Below are 17,500 nucleotides of genomic sequence, written 5' to 3' on the forward strand. Positions count from 1 at the left end.
GGAGCTCTCACGAACACGTGTGCAGATAGATGCCAGAAAGGACCAGATCAAACTAGGAAGTGCTTTGCCAGGGTTTATTGCTGTATGAGAAAGCCTAGCTAGTTTGGAGTGTTTTACTAATAGTTACGGCAAAAGAAGTGTACAATTCTTTTGTCTGTGATATGTTAGGTATTCATTTTTAACTTAGTTTTCATTCCAAGTGTTGGTAACCGCTTACCTCTCGGCTAATTCAGCTTCGCGCTCTCTCGCGCTGCGCGACGGTCTCACCAACCTTCGTCTCGCTCACAGCGGCAGCCATGTTTTTATCCCTTTAAACATTACCTAAACAATTTAAGCAAAGTAACGTAAGTCTCAAAGTTTTAGTTACGTAATAATTCGATCTCGGTACTAGTATCTATCGTTCTGCCAGAGAAATTAACGTAAGTTCGCCTTGAAGAAGAAAGTAGAATTTTGTGTTGTAAATTGCCTTCGCATTTACAAGAGAATCAGCTGTTTTGAACGACATGCTGCGCGCTAGCAGCGCTACCCAGCTCCTTCACGTGTTCCACCTCGCATCGCTCACAATCGCAAGAGCGCGTGAGCGAAAATTTCATTCACTTAACGTAACCTCATTTACAATTGTTTGCTAACATCGTTTTAAAATCCTTAACCGTCATTTCACTGTTCACGGGGACCTGTAATCTTACATAAAGTTAACAAGTAAATCTCAAGTAGATAAAATCACAAGAAAAATTGTTAACGTAAAAACGCGTCGTTGTAAAATTCATATTGAAACGCAAATCATTTCGTAAGCGCGAGCCGCTACATTAACGTAAAAATCGTTCAACGCGAGCGCGTTATCATTTTCATAAAACGTTTTCAAAAGCAATTCTTTCATTTCACGTTAACGTAAGTAAATCATTTAACGCAAGTTGCGTCATATTAAACGAACCTTAGTAGTTCAATTCAAATATAAGGGAGTTCATTCATATATCATTTTTCACCCTCTCCGAGAGAGAGAGAGAGAGAGAGAGAGAGAGAGAGAGAGAAAACCAGAATCCATTATTCACGAAGCCAAGAGTACTACATCTTACCATTAATTATAGCATGCAGAATTAACATTATTTTGTTAGTCTCTTTTGTGTCTTTCATTTACACAGCGTGATACGTACGCGCATGTGTCCATTGCAGTTTGCAAACATTTATTTATTTCATTTACCGAGTACTTCAGCGAGTGACTGAGCATTTCTAAAATTTCCATTACCTGTCGTTGCCCGAGTGGTCTTTTCATTTTCTTTATCACGAAAGACTTGCGTATACCGCAAGCACAATTCGCACAGTGTGCCACGCCAATTCATTACTTCCAGACAGGGAAGTCGTTACCAGTTTAGGACTGGCCACCACCAGTGCACGTCAGGTCTTATCATTTTACAGTGCCACTAATTCTTGACCCTGTCCATCGACTGGCTGCTGAAGTACTCCCACCTTTTACTTTCTCTCCTCCACCATTACACTCTGCCCCGAACAGAGTGCCCTTTCACTTCGGTATACTTAAGTATACTGCATCTAGTGTCGTCCGACGGGACATACCAGCACGATACCAGTGCTCCAAGGAACGCCTCCTCATAAGTGCCATTGCACCTGTACAGGCCGTACAGGTAGCCATTAAACCTGCGTGTCCGTCCTTACGGAACGCCCAAGTAAGTAGTGTGTCCATGTACAAGGGTCAGTGATCCTTCGGAAGAACACTCAACAAAGGGAACGCCTCCCGAAGCGCCGCAATACCAGCCCTAAGTGCTGACAAAACCTGCGTGTCCGTTCCATACGGACAACGCCCAATTCATTAATGTCCGTGTACAAGGGTCAGTGATCCTTCGGACCAATCAAGGGAACGCCTCCCGAAGTGCCGCAATACCAGCACTACTAGTGCTGCCCAAGGAACGCCTCCTCATAAGTGCCGTGCACCTGTATTGGACCTACAGGTAGCCCATTCCAACGTCTCCCAAGTTGGGAACGCCCGTAGTGTGACGTACGCCGTACACTCCATTGATTTTTTTTTTTTCACCTCTTTAGAAGGTGCCGAATCCAGAAGTGCCACCAACTTACGGGACACTTCCCAAGTGCCACAGAGCACCCAGGTCTTCTCAGACTTTTTCTCTACCATGTCGCAGAACACCTTTCCAAGTGAGTGCCACTTTCCACAGTAGGCACTCCTATTCCCATTCAGTACCCTTTCCTGGCCATTATTTTCATTTTCTTCCGAGCCTCTACTGTAGCCTAAGGGAAATGTCTTCCCCTGCTTCCCGCGACTTCTTTGCCAGAGAGCTAGAGAAGCTCGGAGCCCTCATAACTCTGGGCAAGGAGGCCGGTTACACTGGACCAGCACTAGACCAGTGGATAAAGGCGCAGCAGGCTGCCGCGCGCCTGCAAGAAAAGGAAAAGAAAGGGAAACCAGAGAAAAGCCGGAGAAGCAGAGAGAAAAAAAAGAGAAGCAGAAAAGGAAGGCAAGGAAGAGGAGCGAAAGCATGAGCTCGCTCTCAAGGAGAAGGAACTCGACATCAAGCGGGAGAAGGCCCGTAAGGAGAGTATCCTAGCTCAAGCCACTCTGCCAGCTTCCGCCCTGCACCACTGTCTCTCTTAGTCCGCTGTCTCTGGTCCGCCTGACATCCTTTCGATTTGCGAGCCTGGTCCTGATCCAGTGCCGGAGATAGAAATTCCTGCCGCATCCTGCCAGCCTTTTACCTTTTTACCGCCTACCTCCTCCCTTTTGGAAGAGGTAAGCCCACCAGTTGACCCCGGACTTGTTTCCGAGGGTGATCCAACAGAGGACTCTTCACCTGTGCCAGAGCCACATGCCAGCCTTCGGTGACTCCGCAGATTCGCAACCTGTGGGGGCCATCTCGGCCTTATCATCCAGTGCCACGGAAGAGGTTCTGGAACACGTTTCTGCCGAGACTGTGGCCGCAAGGGTCACATGTCTGCAAATTACGGAGGGTGCGCGAACCAACAATATTCCGGCCATCGCAATGGCCGTCACCAATCATCCTTCTCTAGGACCCCCAGCTAAGGGCCCTATAACCGTCGCACCCCTCCAAAGCCATTATCAGCCAAGCCACGTCAGAGCCTACGACGACTCTGGCGCTCAAATCTCCCTGATACGGGAAGACAGAATTCCCCGAGGGGCTAATGTTGATAGACGTCGATTGAATCACCATTGAAGGTATCAATCACATTAAACTGATCCTTCCGACCGTCCAATTGAGGGTGGGTCACTAGACCTCATTTCTCCCAAGGTTTCGGTTTGTACCCTTGCAGTTTGCAAGCTACATTCCAGGAGGTTACGACCTCCTCCTAGGGCAAGACATGAAGTCTCCCTCGCATTCCAAAAAGCCTAGGGGTCCTAACCCCACAACACATCACTCCAAGGCAAGGAGTCATCAAAATTCTACTTCCTCTAGGAAGTATGTCCACCAACAGTCTCCCCCGTTACCAAGGAGGGAGATTGACCATTCACAGTTCCGTTGCAAAACCTGCAACGTAATAGGGCACTCCACGAATTGGCCTAGGTGCCCTAGCAAACTACCAGCAGCGGACACTGTCCATTTTCCACAAGGCCTAGCCTTCAACAAGAGACAGGAGCCTCTGTCTCCCATTTCCAAGGGCACGCTGAGAGGTATTGCACCTCCGGTACCCGTCACAGGTCCAGTCGACCTCAATCTCTGCCAGTGCCACTTGGCAGCACTAAGCAGTGCCAAGCTCCGTCCAGCCTGGACGTAGAGCCACCACCGAACTTGACCTCTGCTGCGCCTGGCCCCGAGCTAGCGCCGGCGCCTAACCTTATCAAGGATCCTCCTACAGGAGATCCTCCAACAGGCATGGAGCTTACCACAGCCCATGGCCAATCACTAGTTCCTTCTTCTTCATCCTTACCTCTGTCGCCCGAGGATGAACCTCCGGCAAACCTTACCTTTGTACCTCCTCTGGAAAACCAGGAGCTGCCCGACCAGGAGTCAGCCTGGAGTTTTCCCCTCACGACGGTTGCCGCAGCAGCCGGAGTGAGGGCCTCCCCTGCAGTAGGTTCCACCTCTACGACGGTTTGCTGCAGATACCGAAGTAGGGTGTTCTCCTGAAATCCCTCAGGCTACCACTGCCCTCTGCTCCTGCCGGCGTTTCCGGCCTTTCCCCAGAGTCGGTGCCTCCGTCTACTCCTAGGACTGGTATAGCCAGGTCCTGGAGGAATAAGAAGAAGAAGAAGGGACGTCATTAACATACTAACAAAAGAGCCACATGCTCTCCTTGACACCTGTGCCTGAGGTACAGTGTCACATTCATTTGCAGAATGATCCTGGCACCTACCCAGAGAAGGTAGCCAGCCCGATCTCTGCCAGTAGCACTAACCCTCTAACCCCTAGCCACTGTAATACTAACCCTCACTTAAATATAATTACCTCATTGCATTTCCCTCCTGGTAAATTAACCACTCATCATCCCACGTATCAGTACCTCTCATTATGTATTTTAACAGTACCGTCGCTGAACTACTGCTGTGCGTACCACACTCTGGAATGATTGCGTCTTCATTTAACTGTATTGAGTAGGTTAGGCTAATGATTTAGTACCAGGGCAATTAGTTAGTAGCAAGTAGAATTTTCAAGTAACCTTATCTAGGGGTAGAGTAGACTGTCGTCACAAGACAACCTGTAGTTATTTATTAGGCTAGACTACATCACTATATTAAGTTAGTACACTTAGCATCTTTGCCTATAAGTTAGGTAGGCCATTGTAGTCAGCCGTATCGCTGCTCAAAAAAAACTTCAAGTTAGAGTAGAGAACGGGTGGTCGAGGCGATCAACTTATTTAAGCCAAGACCTTCACGCCCGAAAGGGAGTGAATGCTTCTTAACAGGGGGAGCTGCTACGTATATAGAAACGCCTCGCCTTCCCAGCAGTGTTTTAGTTATATTTAATTATAAAAGTAGCAGCCATGCTGTCTCCTGAAGCTACTGTTGTTGGGAGAGTGGGGATGTCGTAGGAATGATATTTCCGGTCTGACGGAAGCTTAGGGTAAGAGAGGCAGGTCACAAGAGTAGCTAGGCTTCGAGATGGATTTTAGGGACTTCTACAATAAGACCTATTTTCCTTCCCAATTTGCTGGCGTTGTGTTTACCACCTTTCAGGCCAATGCTCGAGGCGGTTTTTGGAAGGCCCGCGTGATTCGAAAGCAAGGAGTATCGCCCTCAGTCGGCTGCGGGACGTGTTCTCGGACAGAGGTCAAATTGCCAGCCTCCCAGAATTAGCCTACCCCACGACGCACTGGTGGACCCGGACCCCAGACCTGAACAGAGGTCGGACCGCATTCTTCTACAAGGATACCCAGAATATTGCATAAAGGTACGTCTGAAAGTGTAAACTTCAACCCAGCACCTTTTACTACCATACGACTCTTGCTAAATTCATTTCCAATTCTTATTTTACCCCTTCTACATCAGAAGCCCTTTGTCCTCATCGGGCCACGTGCTCCCCTTTGTGACTTGTTAAAGACCTAGTTTTTCGTGCATACCTCAGTGAACCATTCGAGTTTACCTTCCCCAATGTTAGAGAATTAATCAGCCTTAATCAAGTAAGAAGTCATTTTTCCTTTTATCTCGTTTAATCTGGATTCTTTTCCAGATTCCATGAGTCACGTGCCGTCTCTGCCGCAAGTGTGCATTAACCCCAGTGAATGAAACCAGCTCGAATTGAATGAGACTATAAGCCCCAACGTGGGGGTCCATATCATTTAACTTTTCTCCAGGCCAGCACGGGCCTTTTTGTAAATAAATAGTTTAAAGTAACGAGCTGAGTTTTCTGGCGACCTTCCCCCTAAAGAAAGTTTACGGTAAGTTCAAGCAATTCCCTCTTGAAATCCCTAAATTACTTCCGTTTACGTATCTAGTCTCTCACAAGGCCCTTATATACCCGTAATAATATACATAATAATATATATATATATATATATATATATATATATATATCTAGATATATATATATATGATATATATAATATAGTATATATAGGATATATATATATATATATATATATATATATATATATATATATATATAATATATATATATATATATTGTGACGAAGTGGGCGAAGAAGTATCTGGGTCTGCGGATACCATTAATACTTGGGGGGGACGTGGGCCAAGAGTATCTGGCGGGTCTGGATTTACCATTAATACTTGGTGGGGGTGGGGCAAGAGTAAATCCCCCTGGGTTCCTGGATACCTTAATACCTTGGTGCATGAAATAGTCAAAGATCTGTGTCTGGACACCATTAATATTTGTTAACCCAAATTGCCAAGTATCTGGTTTTTACTACACTTACCATTTGTACTTGCCTAATACAAAAGAGCCCTTTTATTCCTGGGTCTGGGACACCCTTTGTATTTTAGGACACAGTTCATTCAAGTACCTGGTTGTTACTTACCCTCACTACAAGCCAGCCACCTGACCCTTCATCACAAATACTAAACGACTGAATACTCTAAAGGTAAGAGTGATCCTTTTTTTCTAACTGAACAGTCAAGAAAACAATCAGTCTAAGTTCATTAAAATATGTGTGAGGTAATCTTAATTAAAGGGCATCACTCGTGCAAATTCAAATTTAAGTATTTCCCTAATTCTGTTTTATTTGTGGGAAACGTCACAATTATCACTCTATATTTCTACCTAAACAAATTAAAATATAGCTTAAAACTGGGTTGGAGTAAAATACTCATATAAATAAATACAAAAATTTATTCTATTCTAAATTCAAAATTTATAAGTGAAATTCACAATCTCAGGAAAATTGTTATTACTTGAAAACAAAAGTTTAATTAATTCCTTGAATTAATTATTAAGCAAAATTAAATCAAAGTTTATCAAGAAAATTAATTAAATTAAATCATAAAGTAATAATTTAAATTTTTGAAATTAATTTCATTAAATGCAAGTTTAATTTTCACAGGTGTAAGATTCAAAATGTACACAATAGAATATTATTCAAACTAATTAAACATAATAAAGACAATGCAGAAAAACATAATGCATAATATGAAAACAATTAAAGCATTGACAGTACACACATTAAGCATATAAAAATGTGAAAAGAACAAAGCAAAAGATAAATGTTTAGAGATGATAAAACCTTGAAGTGCACTTCACAACATTTGTAAAAATACCTTATACACCGCTGCAGATTCAATCAAAAGGCCTGTTACAATTTTACACTTTTTCACTATTTTCTTGGCGCCTTCACAAAAACCACTAGATACAATATTATGTTCAGATTCCACAAACAACACACATATTACTAAGAATTATATAAAAATGAGTGACCAGCTCGTTATGTTAAGTTACTGAAACAGCCTCGCAACCGAGCGAGAGAGAGAGAGAGAGAGAGAGACTATAACGCACGCCGCTCTCCTCAAAGCGAATGAATAAGGTTCTCTCACCCCATAAACGTATGGGCGATTAGTCTATAGTTCAAGGCGAAAACATATTACGTCATATCTATAGGAATAGCTAATACAGGGCCTCTTTGACTGCGTTCACATATGGCTATGAATAAGGCTCCCTTGTTCCTTCACAGGCTCGACCGCGATGTTAAAAAAACTAGCTTAACTCATCTATTTTCAAGGGGTTGGATAACATTGCGGCTTGGGGGGTCTTACGCTTGTTTGCGCCGATAAAGAAATCAACTAGCTAAGACATTCTCAAAGTGCGAACACACCCTCTTCAAAAGGCTTATGAGCTTTCACTCCCTCTGTGTCTTACGTACTCCAAAATGAAAAGTGGGATTACTTAGCACATGTTATCTTTAAATTTGGGAAATCTGAACACAGAAACAAACATTTCATACCATGATACACAAGTTCTGATGTGAATTAATCATATTACCACAATTATAATTGCATTCCAAACACTTACATATAAGCATATATATATATATATATATATATATATATATATATATATATGTATATATATATATATATATATATATATATATATATATATATATATATATATATAAAGTGGAGGATCTCAAAACCTATAAACCTATTCTTGACCGATTTCAACTTGAACGAGTATGTCTGTATGTAACAACATATGATATACAAATCTCACCCAAGCAAATGAAGCTTGGAATAATGAAGGTGATGACCTGAAGTGTATTAAAGAATATCCAAGACAACGCCTCCGTCCTTTACGACTACACTACGACTATATAAAATAGGCAAGTTAAGATATAGTTAAGTAAAATTAGATACACGATAAAATAAGATCATCAGCCATGAAGTAGGGTAGATACATTGTGTCAAAAAGGCTGTGCCGAAACAACAGCTACAACAGCATCCTTGGACGCGAGGATCCAGTCCCCAGCGGATTAGAAATGTTTTTAAATTCCCGGCGCAGGTGTTTTACTGCCAGCCGTAGGCCTACTTTGATCCACGTAGACATAAAGAAGGATTGTTCAATCTATGTTTCGTGACGCTACATTGATTACCCTTAAAGTTGTAAATCAGCACATAGTCTTTATAACATTTGGGGTCTATCGAGAGCTCAGCCTTCCAATGTCGTTGGGAGCTAACATGGAAATAAAAGTCTTTTCGAGGGTGCTCGAAAGGTAATTTCTAAGGCTTACAGGTGACATCTTATCTAACATACATCATGGTAGTGTTACTAGAATTCTTTTTATTGTGGTGAGCTTCGAAAATATTACGATTAACTAGTATCAAAATAAATTATCACTTAATGTTGAAGGCTGTTTGCAGAGTAAAAACTAGCTATAGAAATTATATTTGGATATGCAAGCGAATGAGAGTGGCTCATTTTCTGTTTATTATTATTATTACATATATATTAACAAGGTCATACTTCATCGCTGTAGCAGAGGAAACCGAGGTTTGTGATGTGCTGAACTGAATAGTTAATAAGCGTATCCATATATGATATTATTGCAACTGCTGTTGTTTTCTTGGTAATTCTTCCATTATGGCTTGTAAATTTTCTGGTCCGTTTAAAGTTGCGAGATTTGTCACCTTGATTTTTAAGTCAGACATTATGACGATTGGTGTTATTAGACCGATGAAGATCTGTCCCTTGACGACTAGTCTAACAGCAATATATCCCAGTGACGATTGGTCCAAAGGTCGATTCTTACCGAGTGATCCCAAATGCAAATTTTCATTTGTTATAAAGAAGATTCTCTCTGTGTTATAACTGTGTTATAAGATGTTTTCGACATGATTGATACTAACAATTCTGTAACACATAAGACGCGCAAACTAGCAGTTCACAATTTATAATTTTGTATGGATTTTTAAGTGTTGTTAAGCCCCATCCACTACTTTTTAAAGTATAACTTCATTGTTTTTAGTACACAAACACACACACACACACACACACACACACACACACACACACACATATATATATATATATATATATATATATATATATCTATATATATACTATATATAATATATATTATATCTATATGATCGCTGTTAGTCAAGTTGTGTATCGGACGAAACGACTATTCAGTCATTCGCCATTTGGAAGAACCTGCGTTGGGTTGATCATTTCATTGGGCCGATCGTCCTGGACCGAGTTTGATGAAGTCTTCTGTCAATGTTTGACTTGTTCGTTTTGAAAATAAAGATGAGTTTGTTGAAGCTGTGGTGCAAGGTAAGTTAAACGGTTTTGTAGGATGTTCTTTGTGAATAATTGGATTTCCACTCATTCACAATTCAAGCTGCACTGAATAATTGTGATGTGCGTTATCGATAGTGTTTATATTAGAGTTTTCTTTGTTATTTTCTTCTAACCAAATAAAACATTGCAGTCTTGCATATTTATCCCCAGTTGGCCTTTTGTCGGTAATGTGAGATGATGTTAGACTTTGAGAGGTGATCGAGTACTAATATAATCAATCATTCAGTTTTGCTTTGTTCAAGTATTATACCAGAACTTGTTTTACCTCCATTTGCTTATTTCCTGTAATTGTAGGAATAATTAACGTCTGATATGTTAGATTATGTTATTAAAAAATGCTAATAATAATATATATATATATAAATATATATATATATATACAATGAAGGTAGGGGAAGCACACCAACAGGTCAAGGAACTCATATTTTATTGAAGTTCCTTGACCTGTTGGTGTGCCTTCCCCCATACCTTCATTGTATAGTTGGGTTTTGGAGAGAAACCTCCGCCTGTTTAATATATATATATATATATATATATATATATATATATATATATATATATATATATATATATATATATTTAAAGATCTCCGGATTTCAGAAAGAAATACCTATATGTGAAAAGGTGTTAATGACTCCTAACTGAAAAGTTCTCGATCTTTATTATTCCTAATTTCCACATTTTGACAGATGACTCTTTTTTGCTTTCAATGCACTTCCGGGGGAAATATGCCAAGGGTGAAGAAGAATATTAGAAGAGAAATGTCGTAATTCGGATACCAGTTCAAGGTAACGAGGTCCGCAAAAATGGACGAAACGAGTTATCCCTTTCAGCTTGGGAGGTGATTCATAGACTAATGCTTGAAAAGAGATTGAAGAAGAATTTTCAACTTTAAGAATGGAAATAATCTTGACAAGTGTGGCTGGAGATGAGGTAAAATTATCATTCATTTAAGCCTTTGCCATAATACAGATTTGTTTTATTCTTGGGTTTCTTTCCAGATGTGTTCAAGGGATAAATTGAAGTGGGTTCGATCAAAAATGCCGGTGACACAGAGTTCAAAATATCAAGCTATCTAACCAAAAAGGAGGACCAGTCTCACGGACCAAAGGATGGCAAAATCATTTCTTTAGGGGTTGAGGGTTCAGGGAGACAGTTACATTAAAAACTATAGAAACGTGCATTTCCTTCTCTGGTATATTTTCCCTATAGATTCCAGTACTAATTAAAGACAGCAATGACATTCGTCACGTACTCTGGAACAACGACGTGCATCTCTTTTGAGCTCTTCTTCCATTCTTGGAAATAAGTTTAAAGTCCACTACCCACTGAAGAAAAGGAACATTATTTCAAAATTAAGAGAAAAAACTTACAATATATGTAGGTGTAGGTTCTTTTCTTTACTCTGAAATAATCTTCCTTCTTTCTTCTGCGCATAGTCGACCTTAAACTTTTTTCCAAGAATGGAAGTAATTAGTCAGAAGAGATGCACATCATTTAGCCATTTATGCGTGTGTGGCTTTGTACGTTTCTCCGTATGTGTAATGCAGTATGTTTATATATATATGTATATATATATATATATATATATATATATACTATATATATATATATGTATATATATATATATATATATATATATATATATATAATATATATATAAATCTCTATACTATGTATATATATATATATATATATATATATATATATATATATATATATATATAGTATATATATATATATATATATATATATATATATATATATATATATATATATAATATATATAAGCATCACATTTCCGTGATTCATATACAAATATCGAGCTACAATGTCCTTTAATATCTAATTCGCTCTACCTCGGAATTAAATATATTTTTCATATATGCTTAACCGAAGGGAATTTTTTCTCGATAATAGATTTGCCTGGACCAGGGCGCGAACCTATGGATCCTTTCAAACCCAGGAACGTCAGTGAAGCGTTACCTACTGCACCACCGCGAGAGGTGGTGTAGTAGGTAACGCTTCACTGACGTTCCTGGGTTTGAAAGGATCCATAGGTTCGCGCCCTGGTCCAGGCAAATCTATTAATCGAGAAAAAATTCCCCTTCGGTTAAGCATATATGAAAATATATTAATTCCGAGGTAGAGCGAATTAGATATTAAAGGACATTGTAGCTCGATATTTATATATATATATATGCTTATATGTCACTAAATAGCGCGTGACAATATATTTAGCCAAGGCCACAGGAAAAATAAAAGAAGCAGTATATATGTTTGCGTCTGTGCCCGTCAATATATATGTAATACAGTAAGTAGATGTCATATTTTTTTAGATATATGAATTTCCGTTTGTTTGCGGACAGAGGGGATCCCAGAATTAATCTTTCTCTTGTCGAAGTTAATACGGAAATCGATAAAAAGTCTTTCAATGTAAGTGTTTTTCGAGTCCCAAACATACTTCACTAAAAAAATGTTTAAATTTCTCTCTCTCTCTCTCTCTCTCTCTCTCTCTCCTCTCTCTCTCTCTCTCTCTCTCTCTCTCTCTCTCACACTATCAAGTTGTTACTGTTTGTCTGTTAGTGTTACCTGTTATATTTATTTAGTTCCGAATTATTTGTTTTCTCTATATCTCTCTTTCTGTTTAACGGTCATTATGTTTAATTCATCATTACATTCAGGCGACAAAAGCATTTACATGAAAATGTTTTGCTTTCCATGATCCATGTAAATTGAAGATGGCATTTTCCAATTTTTAAACAATTTGAGGAGTCTTATCCTCGCATTTATACGGCACTGCCTGGTAATCGGTACTGAAGGAGCCTAAGACAGAGAGAAATGAGAAAAAACACTGAAAACTGTGTGAAGCTTTTCGTGGAGATCATTAATACAATTAAATTTAAGGAAGAAGTACGAACAAGTGATTAGTGTAAATAATGCAAGGCTGTGAAAATGTGAAGAACGCAGCCTTCCTCTACGAGTTTCTGGTTCATTGTGAAGTTAGGAGGTGTCCAAATGAAAAGAGCAACAGGTTGCGAAGACTGGTTACATCATTTGATATTGTCATCACTTTCACAGTACAAGTGAATTGTGAGACAAAGATCTTGACTCTTCTGCACGTTTTTGAATTAGTTACTGATATGTGGAATGGCTTTCTTTCTTTAGTTAGATAAGGTATATGGCGTTCATTATTGGCTTGTTTCTCTATTATGTCCACTGTTATGCGCCTCAGTGGCGTGGTTGGTATGGTGTTAGCGTCCCACCTCGGTGGTCGCGGGTTCGATTCTCGGACATTCAATTGAGGAGTGAGAAATATGTATTTCTGGTGATAGAAGTTCACTCTCGACGTGGTTCGGAAGTCACGTAAAGCCGTTGGTCCCGTTGCTGAATAACCACTGGTTCCATGCAACGTAAAACCACCATATAAACAAACAAACAAACAAACCCTGTTATGTTCCCTCATCCCTGTAAGAGAAAAATTTTAAGCTTGTGGAAGATTTGGTTAGCGTGACTAATAAGCATATTTTCTTTTGTAGGTCTACTGGCAAGAAAAATACGGAGGAGAGACTGGAAATGGATGGGAAGGTAAGTGAAATTTGACGTGGGTGTAATAATAATAGTTATTATTATTATTATAATAGCGATGGGGAGACTAACAAAAATAACATGACGTGAGACGATTGATGAACGGAACAGTACCGATGACTACAACATCACTAGAATATGGCTACAGAGAGACAGCGGTAATAATTGCAATTTATTAAATTGCATCAAATATGTATACCTACAGTCTGTGAATATAGAAGAATTTTGAACGGTGTTATTTATCCACATCTCGTTTATTTTTGTTCGAAATCGAAAGAAAATTCGTCAGTTGATAAAAACAGTAACGATTTGAAGAAACGTGCTCTAGCGGTTACGCATTAAAAAGGAAGCAAATAAATATATTATATATATATATATATATATATATATATATATATATATATCGAACTACAAATGTCCTTTAATATCTAATTCGCTCTACCTCGGAATTAATATATTTTCATATATGTTTAACCGAGGGGAAATTTATTAAGCGATGATAGAATTGGCGATCGACAGACGCGAACCACCGACCTCTCAATTCTAGGACTGGCAGTGGTTTGGGGCTTCACTGCCAGTCCTAGAATTGAGAGGTCGGTGGTTCGCGTCTGTCGATCGCCAATTCTATTATCGCTTAATAAATTCCCCCTCGGTTAAACATATATGAAAATATATTAATTCCGAGGTAGAGCGAATTAGATATTAAAGGACATTTGTAGTTCGATATATGTATATGAATCACGTTAATGTGATAGACTTATATATATATATATATATATATATATATATATATATATATATATATATATATATATAATGATTGATTTGTATGACCCCAGGAAGTTTAATAATTCATAATCAAACCCCTGCCCCTATGACAGACATCAAACAGAGACAGATTGAATGAAATATTCGTTTTTACCAATTCCGTCAGGTTTTCCTTCGGGTGCTCAATGGAAAGCCTGGAGTGATCAAGCTAAAAATAACCATTAACCCATTGAGCACCCGAAGGAAAAACTGACGGAATAGGTAAAAGCGAAAATTTCATTCAATCTGTCTCTGTTTGATGTCTGTCTAGGGGCAGGGTTTGATTTATTTTGATTGTAAACTTCCTGGGGTCATACAAATCAATCACTTTATATATTTATATATATATATATATATATATATATATATATTATATATATATATATATATATATATATATATATACTATATATATATATATATATTATTATTATATTTATTTGCTTCCTGTTTAATGCGTAACCGCTAGAGCACGTTTCTTCAAATCGTTACTGTTTTTATCAACTGACGAATTTTTCTTTCGATTTCGAACAAAAATAAACGAGATGTGGATAAATAACACAGTTCAGAATTCTATCCCCCCCCCCCATCCCCCCCCCCCCCCCCACCCCCCGTTCTGTCGAGTTAGATATGCCTAAGTATATTCAAAATGTTAAATTGACCGAGTTTTCTTTACTATTTGAATACCTCTATATTCACAGACTGTAGGTAATTGTTAATTACTTAGATGAAATCAACATTGAAAGCTTGTATCGATCATTTCTATAAGATATCCGCTTTCTGTGGCAAGCGAAGGTGAGCCGCCTTTCCTGTCCGTGAATGTGTAGTAGCTGCTGGCTAAGCCCGACTTGCAAGTTGTATGTGTTTCCCTTTTTTTATTCGTTCAAACGCAAATTGCCTTAATAATCAGTTCGTTTCTTCTTTTTTTACGTTGGAATTCGCTATAGCGACTGCTTCGTGACGTTGCGGTGACGTATTTCGTTATCAAGTCGTTTTAAATGGAGTTGCAAAATTATTGGGCAGTTTGGCAACATCACTTCCAACACCGCCATATACTCCAATACTACCATAAGAAGCACAACACACCAGCACTGCAACCTCGCACAGCCACCTCCAAATTCATGCAATCTTTTTTTTTCTTTTCTCTCTCTCTCTTTCTCTCTCATAAATTCTCTTTATGAATAAGGTTATGCATCAAGTTATACAAGAAAAAAAATATTTGCTACTGCAAGTCTCTCTTGTCTCTCTCTCCTCTCTCCTCTCCATATTAATCTCTCTCATCTCTCTCTCTCTCTCTCTCTCTCTCCATATTAATCTCTCTCTCTCTCTCTCTCTCTCTCTCTCTCTCTCTCCATATTATCTCTCCCACTCTCTCTCTCACATCTCTCTCTCTCTCTCTCTCTCTCTCTCTCTCCATATTAATCCTAAGGTATGTCAAAACTATGAAATATATGGTAAATGTGCATACTTAGATGGCTATGGGGATGATTGCAGAGATCTGCATCCAAAAATATGTAAAAACCTAAAAGAAGGAAAAGGATGTAAGTTCGAACAAAAAAATTGCAAATATATGCACCCTGTAGCCATGAATCATAATCAAATAAATAACCAACCAAGTATAAAATCCAAAATAAGAAAGAAACAAATAAAGAGAGAAATCAAGAATATCAGGTAAAAGAGAAAAGCAAACCACCAATGAGATATGCAGAGGTGTCAGCAAAAAATTTCAAAGCATCAGCTCCGAAATTCTACTCAAGAGATAATAACTGTATTTATTATGCAAGAGGATATTGCAGAAACGGAGAAAATTGCAGATTCAGACACAAAATGAATAATTATGATGAAGGAAGATCAAATATTATGGAAAAGTTGGATTTTTTAATGTCAGAATTTCTGGAAATGAAAAAAAGAACAACATACCAGAACAGGAAAGAGACATGGGAAAATCCTTATTACTACCAATATTAAATGAAGGAGAAAACACGCAAACCATCATAGTGATGAATGCGCAGGGTTTAGTTACGAGTAACTCAAAAAGAAAAATAGAGTACTTAGAAGAACTAACCCAAAAATGAAAAGAAAATAGATATAATGAATATAGTGAAACCTGTATTCCCAAGAGACTGGGAATGATGATCAAATAAAAGGGTTCCAAACTTATAGATCAGATAGAAAAAATGGGAATCAAGGGGGAACCGCAATATATGGGAAAGACAAAAAACAAGGAAAAATATATGAGAAATATAGTAACTCAGAATGTGAACTAATAGCGGTAGAATTTGAATCTGAAAAATTGATGAACTAAGTAATATTAGACCTCCTAATACTAAAGAGTTTGACTTAATAATTGAAAAATGTTGGATGATATATGTAGAAATCACAAGGACTGGACTATTCTCCTATCTGGTGACTTCAACTTTCCTTTCGTAGAATGGAAAGAACGAATAGGAGACTGTGGTTGTACTTATACATATAAAAAAGAGAGTAATAGTAGTGCAGAAGATAAGAGGCAATTTGAAAAGCTATTAGATATGCTACTAGAATACAACATTCACAAATAAATCACCTGCCAACAAGAAAGGAAAATACTTTAGACCTAGTATTTGTGAACGAGATGAATTATGTTAAAAAAATAATAGTTTATAATGCGAGTATTTCAGATCATAATGTCATAGAATTACAGTTTCATTCCAAAGCAAGTGAAAATAGAGATAAGCAAGAAATGAAAAAGTGGGAAGGATATGGAAAATACAACTTCTACAGTAAAAATATAAATGGTCAGAAATTAATGAAGAATTAAACAAAGATTGGGATAACATTTTCGTAAGTGATGACATAAGGGTAAATACGGAGATATTATATAAAATATTGGAGAAAATAGTGGATAAATATATACCGAAGAAGAAAAGTAAACATCATTCATGCATACCGAAGAGACAGAAGGATCTTGTTCCAGAAAATCAGAAAGTGGAAAAAAGGTCTTGCAAAAGAAAAAAAATGCATGGAAAGTTATAGAACTAAAAAGTAAGATAGAAAATGCAGAACAAAAGATTATACAATCAAAAGAAAATGAAAAACGGGACTTGGAAGAAAAAACCCTATTAAATATCAAGCAAAATCCCAAACTATTATACTCATATGCGAAGAAGATGAATAAAAGAAGAATAGAAAAAAATAGGCCCTCTGAGAATTGAAAGGGAGTATTAAACGAATTTGAAAAAAAAAAGGAAATTTTGCAAACATAACTGGCAGGCAAGAAACGATATTTAAGAGAAAGAATTCACCCCTAGAAATAGATAAGAAGATAATGATATAGAAGTAAGGGACGAAAATAGTGAATATTTAGCTGACATAGAAATTAATGAAGCTGATATTGT

General features: G+C 38.2%; 1 protein-coding gene across 1 annotated transcript in view; it reads left to right on the forward strand.

Moving 5' to 3' along the window:
* The window catches only part of LOC135208420 (mucin-5AC-like), a 673,035-nt gene that overhangs the window by 92,598 nt on the left and 562,937 nt on the right, over positions 1-17,500 (forward strand). The window contains exon 2 of the mRNA XM_064240572.1: positions 13,268-13,316. Within this exon, the coding sequence (XP_064096642.1) occupies positions 13,268-13,316 (49 nt within the window). The remainder of the gene's footprint in view (positions 1-13,267; positions 13,317-17,500) is intronic.

The sequence above is a fragment of the Macrobrachium nipponense genome, chromosome 35 (assembly GCF_015104395.2).
Source record: "Macrobrachium nipponense isolate FS-2020 chromosome 35, ASM1510439v2, whole genome shotgun sequence".
Lineage (NCBI taxonomy): Eukaryota > Metazoa > Arthropoda > Malacostraca > Decapoda > Palaemonidae > Macrobrachium > Macrobrachium nipponense.